This window comes from Oryza sativa, chromosome 2 (assembly GCF_034140825.1).
Source record: "Oryza sativa Japonica Group chromosome 2, ASM3414082v1".
In the NCBI taxonomy this organism is placed as follows: Eukaryota; Viridiplantae; Streptophyta; class Magnoliopsida; order Poales; family Poaceae; genus Oryza; species Oryza sativa.
This window is the reverse complement of record NC_089036.1, coordinates 21,504,133-21,522,407: the sequence shown is the minus strand read 5'-3', so window position 1 is coordinate 21,522,407 and position 18,275 is coordinate 21,504,133. Positions and strand designations below refer to the sequence as shown.

General features: G+C 41.1%; 2 protein-coding genes, 1 non-coding gene and 2 pseudogenes across 4 annotated transcripts; 3 read left to right on the top strand and 2 right to left on the bottom strand.

Moving 5' to 3' along the window:
• Positions 1-418: 418 nt before the first annotated feature.
• On the top strand, positions 419-491 carry TRNAA-UGC (transfer RNA alanine (anticodon UGC)). The gene has a single exon. It is a non-coding gene; the product is annotated as a tRNA-Ala (tRNA).
• Positions 492-752: 261 nt separating this feature from the next.
• On the top strand, positions 753-3,800 carry LOC4329664 (uncharacterized). Its single transcript, XM_015767549.3, has 6 exons — positions 753-1,055; positions 1,162-1,373; positions 1,701-2,018; positions 2,095-2,169; positions 2,422-2,496; positions 2,996-3,800. The coding sequence occupies exons 1-6, from the start codon at positions 854-856 to the stop codon at positions 3,554-3,556; spliced, it is 1,443 nt and encodes a 480-aa protein (XP_015623035.1). The 5' UTR covers positions 753-853; the 3' UTR covers positions 3,557-3,800.
• An 896-nt stretch (positions 3,801-4,696) lies between these two features.
• On the bottom strand, positions 4,697-15,735 carry LOC4329661 (uncharacterized protein At1g32220, chloroplastic). Of its 2 annotated transcripts, none has more exons than XM_026022581.2 (10): positions 15,580-15,735; positions 15,178-15,307; positions 14,013-14,101; positions 13,237-13,292; positions 13,108-13,163; positions 12,076-12,169; positions 11,404-11,483; positions 11,244-11,286; positions 5,254-5,345; positions 4,697-5,157 (listed from the first exon to the last, which is right to left on the bottom strand). In XM_026022581.2, the coding sequence occupies exons 1-10, from the start codon at positions 15,642-15,644 to the stop codon at positions 5,029-5,031; spliced, it is 834 nt and encodes a 277-aa protein (XP_025878366.1). In that variant the 5' UTR covers positions 15,645-15,735; the 3' UTR covers positions 4,697-5,028. The 2 variants fall into 2 exon arrangements, with proteins under 2 accessions (XP_025878366.1, XP_015622778.1); XM_015767292.3 differs by having other exon boundaries at positions 4,697-5,138.
• LOC136355176 (uncharacterized) lies at positions 6,839-8,086 on the bottom strand (annotated as a pseudogene).
• On the top strand, positions 8,170-9,137 carry LOC136355050 (uncharacterized; annotated as a pseudogene).
• Positions 15,736-18,275: the final 2,540 nt, after the last annotated feature.

Sequence of the window (18,275 nt, the reverse complement as noted above, 5' to 3'; positions counted from 1 at the left end):
TGCTACTATAACTGTACGAGAAATTCACCTGTATTTTTAGGGTCTGTTTGGTCTGAATGGTTTGAAGTCAAATTTTACCTTACCAATTACTTATTTGGTAACTTCAATAGTATACACTAGCTATTTGGATTGATACCAATTTTTATCAAAGTCAATAGAGTTGATACTACTCTTTCCTATAAAAAGGAAAAATGATAGTACTCAAACTTGCTCAAGGTTTGACACTACAAATATTTTGGTAGTGCTTTCAACCAAACATGCCCTTAGAAAGGGCTACTCCGTACTAGCTATAGGCTTATAGCAAATGCAATCCTACATGGCCTGCAATTTGCGTGGGAAATACTGCTAGAACGTTTTAAACCACATCTATTTCACCGCACCTCTTTATGGAACTCTTCATGAAAACAAAACAACTAAAGGGGATGTAGCTCAAATGGTAGAGCGCTCGCTTTGCATGCGAGAGGCACGGGGTTCGATCCCCCGCATCTCCACATATATAATTTGTGAATTAGTTTTGGTTCTTTCACAAACAGTATTTTAAATTCCACTTGAAGTATTTTTGGTTCTTTCACAAACAGTACTTTTAAATTCAAGGAGATCACTGCATTCCTTTTGGAAGAGGAGAGGCAGGGAGCATTTTCACAATCAAGGCCCAGCCCATTCACAATCAAGCCCATACATTCGATGGGCCCCACATGTCGGCCACTGTCCCTCGGGCGGTTTAAGTAGGTTTTCATTTTCTTCGCAGCTTCGATTCCCTCCTCTCCCCTCCTCTCCGCCCGCTCGCCGCCGCCGCCGCCCGCGTCGACTCGCCGGAGCTGAGCCCGGTAGGGCCACACGCCGAGCCGACAGGATGTGGTACCTCTGCGTCTTCTACCACAGGCTCCTCGACTACCGGCGGCCCGAGGTGCAGTCCCTCGCCGAGCTCTTCGGCGGGCCTGGCGCCGGGGACGCCGTCGAGTGGCGCATGCCGGAGAACCACCACGTCGACTCCCCCTTCCACCTCGTCCGCCTCCCGGGCGACGAGCGCCTCGCCGCGCAGATCGCCAACCGCAGTAAAAGCGCCTCGCCTGATCGATTGATTCACCACCATTCGCTGGCTAAGCTTCTTCTTGCGGGTTAATCTTGGGGGGCGCCGCGACGCCATGTGTGTGTTTGTAGGCTTGCTGGTGAAGGGGATCTACGAGCTGTGGGGGCAAGGCACCACCTACGAGGAGCTGGAGAGGGTGGTCATGGCGTACCCCGAGGAGAGGAAGCTGCCGTACCTGACGCCGGAGAGCACCTTCAAGATCGTCGTCGACAGCTTCGGCAAGGTCATCAGCTTCCAGGAGCAGAACGACATCATGAAGAGCCTCACCTACATCCCCTTCAAGGTAAATTCATTTTTGAGCCATAATAAGTTCAATTTTAGCCTCCCCAGTTTGTCCCAAAATAAGTTCATTTTTGAGTAACCACTGCATCGGAGTTTATGAAAATAGAAGATAAATATGTTAGGAGTAGATAAAGTGAGGAATAATTGCGTTGGGATTTGATAAAGTAGGTATTATAGTCTTTTTTATGTTGTATTGGTATTGGATTGGTGAAAAATGAACTTATTTTGGGACGAAGGGAGTTCATGGAGTAGTTCGGATCACGAATTTGTGGATGTCAGATGCATTTATTTTCTCTTGTGTGTAATTGGTGCTGTTCCTCATTTCCAGGGCCGTGTTAATTTGAAGAAGCCCGATCATAAGTTCTTTGTCATGGAGACTGATGACTATGGCTGCAACAATGGCCTCCCGCCGGTTGCTCAGAGGACGGTATTCTTTGGCCGCGAGGTTGGAGCGGCGGATAGGCATCTCCTGCCGACATATCAGCTGAAGAGCAGGAAGTATATTGGCCCGACCGCAATGGATGCTGAAATGGCATTTCTTATGGCGAATCAAGGGCTGGCGCGCCCCGGGAAGCTCGTATATGACCCTTTTGTTGGGACTGGGAGTATTTTGGTTGCAGCCGCGCATTTTGGAGCCATGACAATGGTTTGTGCTTATTGCACGGATAACGAATAATTTTCATTCTGCTTGTGAGTATGTCTTACTGATAAAGGCCTTTCAGGGTGCAGATATTGATATAAGGGTTGTGCGGGACGGTCGTGGTCCAGATTGCAATATTTGGAGCAACTTTGAGCAGGTGATTGATTGAAGTTAGCTATTATTTTTTGCTTAGATTCTTCCATCCTGTTGTGATCTGCTTGATTCTGTGTGAGCTGCAATTCTCTTATGACAGTTAGTTCTTAAACGCTGTTCTTGCCTAGTTTTTGACTTGGTATCATATAGCTTATGCAGATTATGTGTACTAACTATAGTGACATTTCGGCATTTATCACTTGTTAGTAAAACACCCGAGGTTCGTGTGAAGTACTAATTATATTGTCTTCTTCAGTACAAATTGCCGGAACCATTATGTATACTAAGAGCGGATAACAACGTCCCACCTTGGCGTCCAGGATTGAAGGAGGTAATACTCTGTTGTGCGGTTTATACATTGTTGTATTTTTTTGAATTTTACAGTTTTGACAGTGTAAGCTTGTACTATATGCGCGACTAAAAACTGAAACAAATGTGAGGAACGCATAAAGTGATTCCTGTACATTCATGCAATATTTTAGTTGTGCTTGAAATCTTGGATTTGTTATTTACATTCTTGCATTGCTTTATTTGGTTGACATTGCTTGAGAAAATGGTTGATGCTGAAGTAATTGAATTCTCACGTAGCTTTTTAACTGATGAAATATTTCCTACAACTGAATTTCCATATGAAGCTATTGTAGCCTACAAGCGCATGGGCCTTAATTTCCATAGCTTTTTTTTTTAATAAAACTTTCCATAACCATTGGCTTGATATATCTTCTGCTTGTATGCTACAAGATACTCTGGAAAGTTACTGATTTACTCCGTTGTTTCAATTTTTTCGACAAGATATGATAAACACACTATTGATGCTTGCGATCAATCAGGTTTTCGATGCCATCATCTGTGATCCACCATACGGAGTCCGGGCTGGAGGCCGCAAGTCCGGTGGCCGGAAGCTCATAAAGGGCACCGTCGCTCCGTACACGGTTCCGGACGAGAAGAGGGACAGCCACATCCCATCCACCGCGCCGTACAGCCTCGCGGAGTGCGTCCACGACCTCCTCCACCTCGCCGCGAGGATGCTGGTCATGGGTGGCCGGCTGGTCTTCTTCTTCCCCGTCGTCCGCGAGGACGGCGTCGCCAACCCGGCCAAGTACCCGGAGCACCCCTGCTTCAGGCTGCTTGCCTCCTGCGAGCAGATCCTGAGCATGAGGTACAGCCGGGTCCTGCTGACCATGGTGAAGGTCGGGCCCTACACCGAGGAGGTCGAGAAGGCGGCGGAGGAGCGGCGCCGCGAGTTCAGGGAGAACCACCATAAGTGGATGGAGGAGGGGAACCTCCACTCCGCCGTGTTCAGCCCCGCCGATCAGGCCGCCGCCGCCGCCGACGGGAAGCCGGCCATAGACAGGGACTCCAAGCCTAAGTACAGAGGCAAGTATGTGTAGGTGTAGGCAGGTGAGAGACGCTGAACTTTTTGTCTGAAAATTTTTCTGACGCTGTAACGAACAATTTTGTCGATGTCATGTGGTCGTGTATCCTTCAGCTTAAGAGAGCCCGGAGGCTTTGGATCAGCCGATTTTTAGAGCATAAATTAGTGCAGGTGCTGCTGTACTATGATGTACCATTTCTGAGATGATACGAGGCTGCTAATTCATTTGGTCGATGATGAGGATTTGCCCTATTGAATTATCTATCTATTTGTACTAGTAGTGTTTTGGTTTATCAGAACTGAGAATCGTGCTAATTGAACTAAAATTATATTTTTATATGATGGTATTGTAGTAGTCGTTAAAAATTATATTTTTTATATGATGGTTGGAAAAGGATATATAAACTTTACGATACCACTCACATCCTAAGGTTGTTTAAGATAGTGGTTTTGCATATTTGAAAGCTTAAATCAGCAATTTTGAATGGCTAATATAGCATGTTTACATATCGTCGATCATTGATCATTAAATTTTAAATTATACTCTAGTGATGTCATATTAGTATTATAATATTGTCAACTGTTTGTAAATGAGAGCAAAAATATGTTGTTAAAACGAAAGATTTAGGTGGAGATTTTAACTTATCTAATGCATATGTCACCTAGCAAAACTTATTCAACATAGATAAAAACCACTTTGTAAAACTATATTAAGGTGTTATATAAAAGGTATGTTTGGGGGTTGGATGTCTGGGCTTCAAAGTTCAGAGGTGCTAGATGAACTTTCAATCAAAGTTTTGGGGGTATACCTTTTATTGCTATATTATAAAAGAAATTAACGATCAAAGATAACATGAAGACCGTGTAAAAGTCTAATACTCTCCATATCATTCTACTCCAGGTAACACAACCATCAGTTTTTAAAAGCCTGGAGTTTAGAAACATGTAAATTATATGTAAATTATATATTATAAAAGTAGTGCTCATGGTAAATCTAAAAATAAAATATAAATCGTACGATGTTAAATTATTGTAAAATTATAGGAATCGATGGTCAAAGATTAAAATGTTTAACTTGGAACAAACTAGCAATTTAAAACGGACTGAGTATGTTTTATATTTTATAATTTAGAAGGGATATCTTAGAACTGATGGATGCTTTAAAATGTAGCCACTTAAAAAACTTCAGATGCAACATGGACGAGAGCAGATCATTGACTGCAATCAAACATGGTGAGCATGATACGATTTATTTACTATATACATCTTCACCACTGATTGACATGGATCAGTTAAATAAGGTTCCCCTACTAACTGTAAAAATCTATGAAAACGAAACAAGCGCAAAAGTCTAACGTGCCAGCCACATCTGCTTATTCATTCGGAGATAGAATTTGTATGATCCGGTGTAATATTTATTACTTCTACTTCTGGTCACTGTATCGCATGATGCCGTACACATCAACAATACCCGGAGGAAACACTGGATCAGTTGCTGCTCTTACAGCGACCTTCGCCACGGAGGCAACACTCACTGGAGGGGTCAACAGTGGGCCAACCAGCGGCAATCTCGTCAACGGCTTCGCACTTTGGAGAACCTGCAGTGCACAGGGAGATCTTCAAATTAAGTCTTAAAAACAACTTTACATTTGGAATAAGAGCAAAAATAACTGTGTTGCAAGGCTTGCAAAAACAGAATGAAGAGACTTTTACCATTTGCATAGGAGAACCAACAAGTCCAAGAGGTATTTTTACGCTACCGACACGGCGAGTTCCATGAATAAAACCAGGCCTCAAAATCACTCCTGAAAAATATGTAAAAAATTGATATAAAACTTGGGCTAGAAATACTTATTGAGAGGATAATTGTGTCCAAAGTCATCTCAAGTGCCATTGAATTAAAATCCAAATTGAAATGATAAATAAACTTCTCACAAAGTCACAATTCTTCTGGTTATGCCTTCTCTTTAGTTTTTCTACTCTTATTACATGATAATAATAATGGAATAGTTGGAATCAGCAGAATTCTCAAACTACAGAACCAGCCGCTTTCACACAGGGGGAACAAGATTGGAGCAAGGGCCCTAAGAATTTAGAAGACAACTCGAGAAAAAGGTTTTAGAACCCAGTCCCTCATATATGTACTCCAGTTATCCAAAGTATTCCAGCAATGTAAGACCAACAAATACTTGCTCCGTCCCATAATATAAGGAATTTTGGGTGGATGTGACACATGAATCTGGATAGACCGTCTGTCCAGATTCATTGTACTAGGATGTGTCACATCCACCTAAAATCCCTTATATTACGGGACGGACATAAGTGGCTCACGAGTAATGGAGTGGTAGCTATGAACTTGCTCACACTAATATAGTGATTTCAATACATGCTGATTCAAGGCTATCATCGCACATAGCATCAGAAATAATTTTAGCAAAATCAAATTGGTTTTTACTGGTTACTCCAAGTTTGGCTATTTGAAGCCAATATTCTAACACATTTCCATTGATGTCCTAGTATGGACATATAATATGTACACATAACCGATTAGCACTGGAAACCTTCTCAAAAACAGTATAGAGAAAATTAGGTATATTCCATTTCTTATAGACAAGCAAACTGGAACAACCCATGGCTTCAAGCAATATATATGAGAGAAACACTAAGGCATGAGACAGTTGCAATATATATGAGAGAAACACTAAGGCATGAGACAGTTGCCCATTGCGGTGTGCACAGCCAAGTTATCTAGCTTACGCCTTGATATTATGGTCCTGTCCTTTCCACTAGAAGGGCTGTAATGGTGCTTCCTAATGTGCTTGAGGGCGATGCATCACCTGAGTGTTTAAAGTTAATTAGCTGCAACAATCATTGGCCATTGTTCTCTTGTTGCGAAGAAATTTGGTGATTTGTCCTCTTTATCGTGGAATCGTGTTGTCAGCTATGCTGCAACAAGAACCATGGAATACTGGCAACCACTTGAAATGATGGAGTATAAAATTGATTGCAGAGATGGAGTATCAATGGCACCATCAAGAACTATCCACACAATTGGCAGCCTATATGCACCTCATGGCATAGGGTGCTTGAGCAGCAATCAATAAGAATCCAATAAAAACAATTAGGAGTTGAGGACAAGGAAACACAGGCCCCGCACGAGCAGGGGCCATTGCCAGAGCCTCTGAACTGGTATTTCTTTGTTAAGTACAGCCATATTGCCGCTTACTCCATGGTATATGTGGTGTTATATCAGGTCCGATACTGGTTACTGATCACGAATTTTTGAAACTTAAGTTTAAGATAAACCTCTACACCTCCCATTTCCAAATCTGAATGTATTTGGCTATTTGCAATTCCGTTATAGCTGGTGCTACAGGGCAATACTGTCATGTTGGGAAGAGATCATGGCGTTGCAAAGATTTGGCCACGCCACTCGCAATGATGTGGAGCATGGCAGCACCAAATTTCTACTCAAAAAGGGTACATAGAGAACATTGTGTAAATGAAGTGTGAAGCTATTATTCAATTCTAATGGATGTTCTCCAATTGCTTCAACTTCAGCCTCAACTCCATTTGCCACTCTAATGCATCTTTCTCCTCTTGTTAGCATCCTCCTCGTATGGAATCTCTGTAATGAATTTGCAACATGAATGATCGCACCTGAATCAACCCACCAAGTGGATTTTAAATAACTTATGTACAGGGATTCATCTTCAAATGTAATAATGTCCTCACCCTTCTTTATGAGATGCTTTAGGAAATCAGGGCAATCTTTCTGATAGTGCCCCTTCTTCTTGCACCACTTGCAAGTGTCCTTGTCCACTTCTACATTGCTTGGTCGTGATGTGGATCACTTTGTGGTGCCTTAGGAGAGGCAGCATTCTGGTTGTAGTTGTTCCTCTTCTTGTTGTGCTTCACATAGTTGGCGGAATCACCACGAGCCTTGGGTCTATCCTCTTCTTGCACACATATGGCAATGAGCTTCTCAATGTCCCAGTTTTCTAGCTGTGAGTTGTAGTTGACAACAAAAGCCTCAAAATCTGAAAGCAAGGAGGCAAAAATAAGGTGAACTAGAAACTTATCAGGGAGTACCAAGTCCATCTTCTTGAGCTTTGAAGTGATATCACTCATCTTCAAAATGTGCTCTCTAACCCCTCTGCCAGTGTATTTAATGGTTACTAAGCTCTTAATGAGGGTGCTGGCATAGGCCTTTGAAGAACCAGTAAATTGATTCTCCACTCTCTGAAGGTACTCAGTGGGTGGTACAAGCTGAGATTGCTCCCCTTATTGCCTCCACAATGGAGCTCTTAATCACCATCAAGCACTTGCGGTTTGATGACTCCCACTTCGCACGACTTCAATCTTATTGCCGCATGGTCTAGCATCCTCTGTTTGAAGTCACCTTCACTCTCACCTTCTGCCCTCACTGGAGTAACAAGCTCAGTGGGGCGAGGCTCGGTGAGAGCTACAGCGCAAGTGCTATCTCTATCTTCTCTCGGCATGAGCCATAGTTGTTCCCGTTAAGAGGCTCAGCGGCCGAGATGTAAACTAGTGGGTTAGTAGTTCCTGAAAGCAAATTAAAGCTCAATTTCCTCTAATTTGCTTTCAGGAACTACTAACCCGCTAGCTTACATCTCGACCGTTGAGCCCCTTAACAGGAACAACTATGGCTCATGGCGAGAGAAGATAGAGATAGCACTTGCGCTGTCCGACATAGATGCAGCTCTCACTGAGCCTCGCCCCATTGAGCCTGTTACTCTAGTGAGGGCAGAAGGTGAGAGCGAAGATGACTTTAAACAGAGGATGCTAGACCATGCTCCAATAAGATTGAAGTATGATGTTGATCGTGCGAAGTGGGAGTCATCAAACCGCAAGTGCTTGATGGTGATTAAGAGCTCCATTGTGGAGGCAATAAGGGGAGCAATCCCAGCTTGTACCACCCACTGAGTACCTTCAGAGAGTGGAGAATCAATTTACTGGTTCTTCAAAGGCCTATGCCAGCACCCTCATTAAGAGCTTAGTAACCATGAAGTACACTGGCAGAGGGGTTAGAGAGCACATTTTGAAGATGAGTGATATCACTTCAAAGCTCAAGAAGATGGACTTGGTGCTCCCTGATAAGTTTCTAGTTCACCTTATTTTTGCCTCCTTGCCTTCAGATTTTGAGGCTTTTGTTGTCAACTACAACTCACAGCCAGAAAACTGGGACATTGAGAAGCTCATTGCCATATGTGTGCAAGAAGAGGATAGACCCAAGGCTCGTGGTGATTCCGCCAACTATGTGAAGCACAACAAGAAGAGGAACAACTACAACCAGAATGTTGCCTCTCCTAAGGCACAAGGAAAGGCACCACAAAGTGATCCACATCCACGACCAAGCAATGTAGAAGTGGACAAGGACACTTGCAAGTGGTGCAAGAAGAAGGGGCACTATTAGAAAGATTGCCCTGATTTCCTAAAGCATCTCATAAAGAAAGGTGAGGACATTATTACATTTGAAGATGAATCACTGTACATAAGTTATTTAAAATCCACTTGGTGGGTTGATTCAGGTGCGATCATTCATGTTGCAAATTCATTACAGCGATTCCATATGAGGAGGATGCTAACAAGAGGAGAAAGATGCATTAGAGTGGCAAATGGAGTCGAGGCTGAAGTTGAAGCAATTGGAGAACATCCATTAGAATTGAATAATAGCTTCACACTTCATTTGCACAATGTTCTCTATGTACCCTTTTTGAGTAGAAATTTGGTTTATGTTTCATGTTTAGCGGATGATGGATATAATTGCTTTTTCGATCAACAATTATGTTCAATTATATTCAAGAATAAGTGTGTGGGTCTTGCCATATAACAAGGCCAGCTTTATATGTTGCCTAAACATGAGAATGAGAATGTTGTATGCAATGGAGAGAATGTTGCGTGCAATAGTATGTCTTCCCCGTCTACGAATGTAAGAAATAAGCGCAAACGATGCAATGACGAAACATCTGCGAAATTGTGGCACTGTCATTTAGGCCACATTTCGAAGGGGATAATTGAACGATTAATTAAAGAAGAAATTTTGTATCCGTTAGACTTTATGGATTCCGAATATTGCATCGATTGTATTAAAGGAAAGTATGTTAAACAAATAAAGAAAGGAGCCATACGAAGTCTAGGATCCATGGCTTACGGGAAAGCCTATGATCCTTGGCTTAAAAGGGCCTAGTGTTTATTTCGAAATAGGGAGGTATTGTAGTTGTTGCGTCTGATGGCTCAGTGGTGACTGTCATGATGAAGCGTGCTCTATACATCAATCTATTTAGAAGTGAATATTGAGTATGAGAAGTAAGAAAGGCGGAGATCAAAGGGGAGAATGTTAGTTGCAATCTCCTGGGGAATCAGGAAACCGATTCCCCACTCCGCACTCACACGCCCTGATCTGGGGCGCCAGCCGTACGATGGCTGTGGTCCCTCTCACGCAGTGCCAAATAAAAAGGGGGGAGTGGCCGGCACACTAAAAGAAACGTTTGACGGCGCACACGCACTCCCCACAAAACCCTAGAACCCTCCGATCCGGGAAGGCGTTGAAGTGGGGGGATTCCTCACAGCCGCACCACCACCACCGCCATCGTCCACACCGACGCCGCCACACCGTCGCCATGGCCGCATCAAGCTCAAAGACCGACGCCGGTATGTCTCTCTCTCTCCCCTTCCCCGTTCACTCCCTAAGTCAATCATCTTTATCTCCATGAGGTAGTTCAACCCCTAGATCCGCACCGAATGATATTAGAATCCTAACAACAGTTGCCCATTACGGTGTGCACAGTCAAGTTATCTAGCTTACGCCTTGACATTATGGACCTGTACTTTCCACTGGAAGGGCTGTAACAGTGCTTCCTAATGTGCTTGAGGGCAATGCATCAACTACCTGAGTGTTTAAAGTTAATTAGCTGCAACAATCATTGGCCATTGTCCTCTTGTTGCGAAGAAATTTGGTGGTTTGGCCTCTTTATCGTGGAATCGTGTGCTGCAACAAGAACCATGAATACTGGCAACCACTTGAAATGATGGACAATAAAATCGATTGCAGAGATGGAGTATCAATGGCACCATCAAGAACCATCCACACAATTGGCAGCCTATATGCACCTCATGGCATAGGGTCCTTGAGCAGCAATCAGCAAGAATCCAGTAAAAACAATTAGGAGTTGAGGACAAGGAAACACAGGCCCCGCATGAGCAGGGGCCATTGCCAGAGCCTCTGAACTGGTATTTCTTTGTTAAGGACAGCCATATTGCTGCTTACTCCATGGTATATGTGGTGTTATATCAAGTCCGATACTGGTTACTGATCACGAATTTTTGAAACCTAAGTTCAAGATAAACCTCTACACCTCCCATTTCCAAATCTGAATGTATTTGGCTATTTGCAATTCCGTTATAGCTGGTGCTACAGGGCAATACTGTCATGTTGGGAAGAGATCATGGTGTTGCAAAGATTTGGCCACGCCACTCGCAATGATGTGGAGCATGGCAGCACACGATTGCCATGCCACCTTGTGTGGTGTAGGAAGAAGGTTCATTTAGAAAAGGATACCCCCGTAACTTTATTTTAGAAAAATGATTTCAAAAGGTATAGAAATAATTTCTTACAATAAAAGAAGGGCAAGAACACATTGGCATGAAAATAAAAAGGTTACATGTGAAAGAGAACTCACCGCCATAGGTAAATTTTGATAGCAGTTCAGCTTCAGTTGCCCTCTTCAAAGGATAAATGAAACCAATCAAATTTATATCAATAACGATTACTTATAGGGTCAGAAAAACAAGCAACACTATGGAACTATGACCTTGCCCTCATAACATGGAAAAACTTACCTTGCCCTCATAATAACCTTGCAACAAGTAGTTCACAAAACCAAAGTCCGCTGCTGACACATACACAAATCTCTTAATACCTGCAGGTAGAGCATGATGTGGAAGCAGTTAAGTCCCAACCAAAAATAATGTGCATCAGCATAGACTTAATTTTACTTTGCCATATCATATGAAATAATTGATCAAAAATGAAAGATTTGGAGTGATTCCTGCCTTCGGCCTAAGCAAGCACCGGGCAGTATATGCAACTCTAGTGACTAGATGTCATGCATCGTCACTGTCCAAGCAGTCCAAGCTACAGTACATGGCTGAATGGTACCTCTCCACTTTTTGTGTACGACAGACAAGCCCAATATGCAAGGAAGTAAAGTGCATGTTTCTAGATAATTATTCTTCCAGAGATAACTTTGTGAAGTACTAGTAAGAAATTGTATTTATTTATTTTTTTGGAAATTATGACACAAGAGTTAGTATTCTGACATTTACCCTTTTGCTTTAATTGATCTGATCATAAGAACTACACACTATACTGACTAAAGGAGATTACAAACTAGTGGGGAGAATCATATCAATACATGTGAAAAAGAGCATATTGATGAATTGACAGAAACTGCAAACATAACATAGAAAATGAATATGGTGCTGCAACAATATGTTCTCAAACATAAATACCTTTCTCAGCTGCAACACTGATGGCATTGATGTTTGCAGTTCCATTAATTTTGTACATGTAAGAATTTGAGCCAAAGCCTCCAACACATGATACCTATAGCAATTTCTCTCATATGAGTAATGTTTCAAGATTCATAAATTCATGTTAGCATAAAGCAGTTACTACTTATATGTTATACCTTATTAGAGTATCGGTGCATAATAAATTTAAAAGGTATCAACGGTGTTCCAGGGATGATGATAAAAGGTTTAACACGAAGTGGAAATATTTCCATCATACTAATTAATCCAGTGCTCATAGAACCTAGATAGTATGACCCAATAATCCAAAATTATCTGCAGGCAAGGGAAGTGGCAGGGATGGATTTGAAAACCTAAGTGATAACAATTTAAAAAGATGGCCTGTAAAAAACCATTTCCACCTAGATCAACCAAGAGTTATGAGCAATTTGAGCCAAGGGAGTGCAACGGATGGAGCTTGGAAACTAAATGATATTAATTGAGAAGGATGGATTTTAGAAACTAAAAGATATTAACCTACAAGACTGTACAGATCCACCAGATACTCATTGGTGCCGACATGTATGGAGTAAAGGCATCAGATACCTCTTGGTAGTTTCAAGTCTAGTAGTCTAATGAATGGTACCTTTAATTAGATTTCCATGACAATAACAGCAGAAAACAGTCATAATAATGCGCATACAAAATAACAAAAACCCTAACCCCAACCCAATCACTAATAAGGATTTGAACAAAGAAGGTAGCAATAAGTTAGTATTTGATGCTTGAGGTGCCCAATATATCATTTCAGAATCATATATTAACTTAGTACAATATCCTGCAGTTGTTTCGGCATCATGTAAAGACCAGACAAGTGAGTCTGTTTCAACTTTCAAGAGACTTGCCAAAGATCCAGGAAAGTACAAGGGTAAAAAAAAAAAAAAAAGAGGAAAGCATAAATGCAAGAATGCAGTTTTCAGTACAAAAATGTGCACCAAGTTAACAAATTCGAAAATAAAAGTGTAAACATACCACAGCAGAAACACCTTCCATAATATCCTTCAGGGAATCAGGTTCAAGTAGATTGCCTGCCCAATAAAAGAGACATTAAGCAACATAATCATTTATAAGCACAATAAATTTATCTCACTAGCAAATAACCTTTGTTCCATATAACTTTGTCAGCCCAAGATTCACTTATTGATGGCTTTCCAGATCTGTTAAAGTCAAAAATCAAGAGAATGGTAAGTCATTGATTGAAAATAAAGATTGATGATTTTGAAGTATATAAAGTCTGATATTTGTTTGTCTGATAATACATCAGATGTGTCAATAAGGAAATTATGAATTCAATAAAGCTTCAATTATCTAAAAATAATAAAAATTTAGGAAATTCAATGCAAGACTACAGCTACTGAACAGCAATAAGTACATTCATAAATTACATGAGTATTGCTCTCAGAATACACCATTGACACCCCCTTGAAAACACTCACAGAAGAATAAGATGAAAAAGAAAAGATCAAACTAACTCTGATTATATTTTTACATTGTTAACAAACTTCTAGAATCGAAATCTAATATGAGTAGAAACAGCTTCACACAGTTCTGTTCAGTGACCACAATAGAGGAACAAAAGGAGAATGAGAGTCTCCCATGAATTTTTTCTAAAGCTAAAGGCATCAACACAAACTTAAGAGAACCATATAAAGTTATCTACAGTTAGATTAGAGGATTCAGAGTATCCATTGCTCTTCCATATCAGATATCAGGGCAAAAACGTGTTTAAGTTTCAATAGACATACAGCCTCTGTAGCAATAGTTTATTTATGATTTTGGCTAGTTACAAAAAAAAATAAAAAAATATATCTCAAAATCAAACAGTCTGACAACAAAATGAGAATGAACATGTCAACAGATACAGCTTACAGAAATACCTATTAAGACTAGCAACAGTAAATCCTTTGTCCAAAGCCTCCTTGCAAACATGTGAACCAACAAAACCATTTCCACCTAGCACAAGAAGCTATGTCGACATATATGTCAGTAGCAATTCAGTAATCTTCACCAAATGGAAAGCATAAAGAATAACTCCATAGAAAAATGTACATAATTTATCTAAAAGCTCGAATAACACGTAGTTAGCTGTTAATATTAAACAATACATTTCCAAAAATATATTAATTGCTGTTAAACCTGCAGGAACACCATTCAAAACAGAATACTTGTTATAATATTTTTATCGGTCTGTAATATATTGCTCAGGATAATGAAGATAAGAAAACATTGGAAATAGGCTAAGCACTTGTCTACATGAATATTTTAGTTATATATGACCTTTCTGTTGGAAATGAAGAATTGCTTTCCCTTGAAGATAAGCACACTATAGAGATTTAAATATCATAAAGCAGGATGTATCCGTGACATATTCAGGGAAATATTTTGGGAAATGCTTAATGCAAAAACACAATATGCTGCACAAAGGGAAAAAAGAGGTTTCCATATCAAATCAATCTGAAGATCTGGTAAAATAACATTGTCGGTGTAGTGAACTTACAGGGCTTATGTAGATAACATTTCAAGTCTAACTGTTTCAACATTGAGAGCAATGACAATGAAATAGTTCCGATAAAACAGCACAAAAGAAAGGCGAGATGAAAGAAAAGGGAATATGTTAGCATTCGAATCAAACTAGCACGTTTATGTTTCCTCTAATGCATTTTCAGTTCGAAGGACTACATCGAGATTATCGAATTCATTTTGCAACTTTTCAGTTACGTAACTGATGGCTGCACTGGATATCTCCCCAACAGCCAACATGTCCATTCTATGACAATAATCTACATCAGATACAACCGCATAAACCAAAATTCATCCCGCTGATAGTTTAAAATGAATACACTAGGTCACTAGCCCACTATGATAGATTGCTCATTCAGAAAAAAAAAAAAGAAAGGGAACAATGCACCTTATAATATATGGGTAAGAAAAGGATAAAACGACTGCTACCAAGAATGACTGCCAAACAAGCTAAACACAAGAAAAAGTCTTAAACTAGTGCATTTTACGCAAACTAGTAATAATCACATTAATTATAATTACCTTGTCCGGGGAAGGCGGTGGCACCTTCACGGTTTCTGCTTCCTCCACCTTGAAAGGCTCCTCCACACGCTTGGAAGCATCCTCGCTCAAGAAAGCCTTCCCATTATTGTTCTTTAACAAGTTTGCGGCGCTGTTGGCATCATCGGTCACACAAGGTAGAACAGAACACCACTAATTTAGCATCATAATAAAATCCACAATAATCATAACAAAATCCCCCTATTGTGGTGGATAAGCCAACGAGGAGGTAAATGCGGCTCCTAATTCCCCATCCTAACGAAGCACGCGCACCTTTGCACGCCATCTCATCTCATCTCATCTGAATTTAAGGGTTTATTGTTTATCTCTTCCCAAAAACTTGGGGGATGTTTCGACGGCGGGCGCGCGCGGGGAGGGGCTCACCTGAGACGGGAGGGCGAGACTACGGGGGACGAGGAACGGATCAGGCGGGTCATGGCCGACCTCATCGCCGCCGACGATGCCGCCGCCGCCGCCGTACTACTCCTTTCCTCGCGATCTATCGAGAGCGGAAGCAAAGAATACGCACGCGACGCGAATGGTCTTTTTTTCCTCTTGCGAGTTTGTTTGTAGGCGAGAAAAAGGTGAAAAGCGGTGGCAGATGGCACCGCTACGTGTTAAGGCTGGCAGGCTGCCACGTGATAGGGTTGGCAATGGGGCGGGCCGGGTGCGGCCCTGGCCCTGGCCCCGCTTTTCTACGGGCTCGCTCGGCCCTAGTCCAGCACAAAGAACAATCTCGCACCGGCCCTAGCCCCCGCAGGACTCGTCACCGGATCGGGGCCTCACACGAGGTGACTCTTGTCTCCGAGAATGTGAACGGCGACTAGCGCTCCCGACGTGGGTGGTGGCATGGGAATAGCGACTAGCGCCAATGGCACGATTGGAGAAGAGGATGGTAGGTGGTGCATCGTTGTAGCAGACAGTTGAGGAATCGCCAAAGCTACAGCGACAATAACAATGTGGATTGGATGGAGTCGTAGGAGCGGTTAAGCGGAGAGACATGATGAGAACATATTGTGTGTTTCTCAATGCATCTTCCTCTATTAGGTTTATTGAACAGTTTTTAGAAAGAAAAAATCTCAATTCTCCTCTCACCTCTATTTATCTATGAAAATCATATGTGGCACCTATTCTCATTCTTATGCCATTATTTATGCTCTTACTTATCTCAATTGAAACATGACTATATGGGAAGGCATATATGGTTCACATGCATACAAACAAAACGAATACCTTATCCCCTCTCCCACATGTTCCCCTCGCTCCCATGGCATCACAGCACCACTACCCTTATAGTGCCTTTGCTTAATGCCACAAGTAAAAACCACGCCCTTATCTATTTTCCTCCTCCAACGAGCTCTCCACTCCTACTCTGTTCCTATTTTCCCAGGAGTAGATGGTACGTACAATGGTGAGGCAAGGTGGGCTTGGTTGAGGTCACGAGTGAGGCGATGATTAGGCTGGTGGCGACAACTCCAATGTGCATGAGGGGCCTTCTTCATCCTCCCTGACAAGGCAACGCGTGGCCAAAATCTCATTTTTCTTCCTCCCCTAATTATGTGTCGGGCCACTAGTGAGTGGTGGTTAGAAGTTTATGATTTGAAATAGAAAGGTTCACATATCCGGTTGGAAAAAAAAATCTATTTTTGAGCAAACAATTCCAAAGATTGTTGAAAGTTAATGATTTTGAATAGAAAGTTTTGGCGTTTTTTAGTTCATTTGAAATTTCATGTGCACAACTTTCTATATTGACAAGTTCTTTTTATGTATAAAGCTTATAGACTGAAAGTTCATATGTACAAAAAAAGTTTATAAATCAAAAGTTCCTCAATGTATTACATTTATACATTGGAAGTTTATGTAAAGTTTATAGATTGAAAACCTCTGGATTGAACTCGAACATCCATCTATTCCATGCATAAATAAATACCAGGAAAGGTGTTTAGGTGCGTCAAAAAGAGAGGACAACCAATTGGCACTCCGAGCACATGTGACTGAACGTTCACTCATTAGGGTTTTTGATAGCTCCAAGCTTCCACTAACAAGCGAAATAGGTTTTTTGCCACTTATTTGCAAGGCGGAAGTAAATGGCTTCGCTCTATAATTAAGTGGGGTATTATCCTTATATATTTTTGTATTTTTTAAACGTGGTCTATTTATATAAAAAAGATGAAAAGGATAACTACAATAGAAGACAAAAAAATACTTTAGTAGTAAACATTTCTAGAACTAAATACATAGGAGAAAATGGTTGTATGTTAATACCAGAACCATTATGTGGGAACAAAATTTTCTTACTGCTTTGAAACCGAGAACTTCGTATAAACCACAATATTAACCACAATATTAAGTACCACAATTGATGGGGTCGCCGAACAACTTTGGCGTCAGAATCTTCACGCACACTAAGGGGGTGTTTAGATTCATAGGTGTAAAATTTTGGCGTGTTACATCGTATATACTGACACATATTTGAAATATTAAACGTAAACTAATCACAAAACAAATTACATATTCCGCCTGTAAACTATTAGATGAAGTTATTAAACATAATTAATCCGTCATTAGCAAATATTTAATATAGCATCACATTGTCAAATCATAGAGCAATTAGACTTAAAAAATTCGTCTTGCAAATTAGTCACAATCTATACAATTAATTATTTTTTAAAACTTATATTTAATATTCCATACATGTGTCCAAACATTCGACGTGAGGGTGAAAAATTTTATCAGGTGATCAGCCCTAATAGAAAGGCCAGCAATGAATGGATTTTGTGCTACACTCGGTACGACTTCGAATATTTCTATGTAAATTATCCTTTCCAATTCCTATTATTTGGCATGAACGTCTCCAAGATTACTCTTTCTACCATTTTATTTCGTGTCTAACCGGAGTGTTTTGTCGAATAGTTTGCAAGAATTGAGGAATGTGCCTCTGTTTGAAAGCGTCGGAAATGGGTGTGTGCGCAGGAAATCAGTTCAGACATTTGTCATCCAGGCTTATCAAGCCTTCCCTGGCTGCTTCGATCAATTCATTCAGCCAATTCGTCAGAATTGTCACCCAGCCTCTTACTAAA

What these genes read in the sequence shown, in the direction of transcription:
- LOC4329664 (XM_015767549.3), top strand. Translation starts at nt 854, where the DNA reads ATGTGGTACCTCTGCGTCTTCTACCACAGGCTCCTCGACTACCGGCGG. An exon ending in CGCGCAGATCGCCAACCGCA is followed by an intron (nt 1,056 to 1,161) that starts GTAAAAGCGCCT and finishes GTGTGTTTGTAG; the next exon opens with GCTTGCTGGTGAAGGGGATC. An exon ending in TCACCTACATCCCCTTCAAG is followed by an intron (nt 1,374 to 1,700) that starts GTAAATTCATTT and finishes CCTCATTTCCAG; the next exon opens with GGCCGTGTTAATTTGAAGAA.
- LOC4329661 (XM_015767292.3), bottom strand. Translation starts at nt 15,644, where the DNA reads ATGAGGTCGGCCATGACCCGCCTGATCCGTTCCTCGTCCCCCGTAGTC. An exon ending in ACTGTTGCTAGTCTTAATAG is followed by an intron (nt 13,293 to 14,012) that starts GTATTTCTGTAA and finishes TGACTTTAACAG; the next exon opens with ATCTGGAAAGCCATCAATAA. An exon ending in TGGAAGGTGTTTCTGCTGTG is followed by an intron (nt 12,170 to 13,107) that starts GTATGTTTACAC and finishes AAATTGCTATAG; the next exon opens with GTATCATGTGTTGGAGGCTT.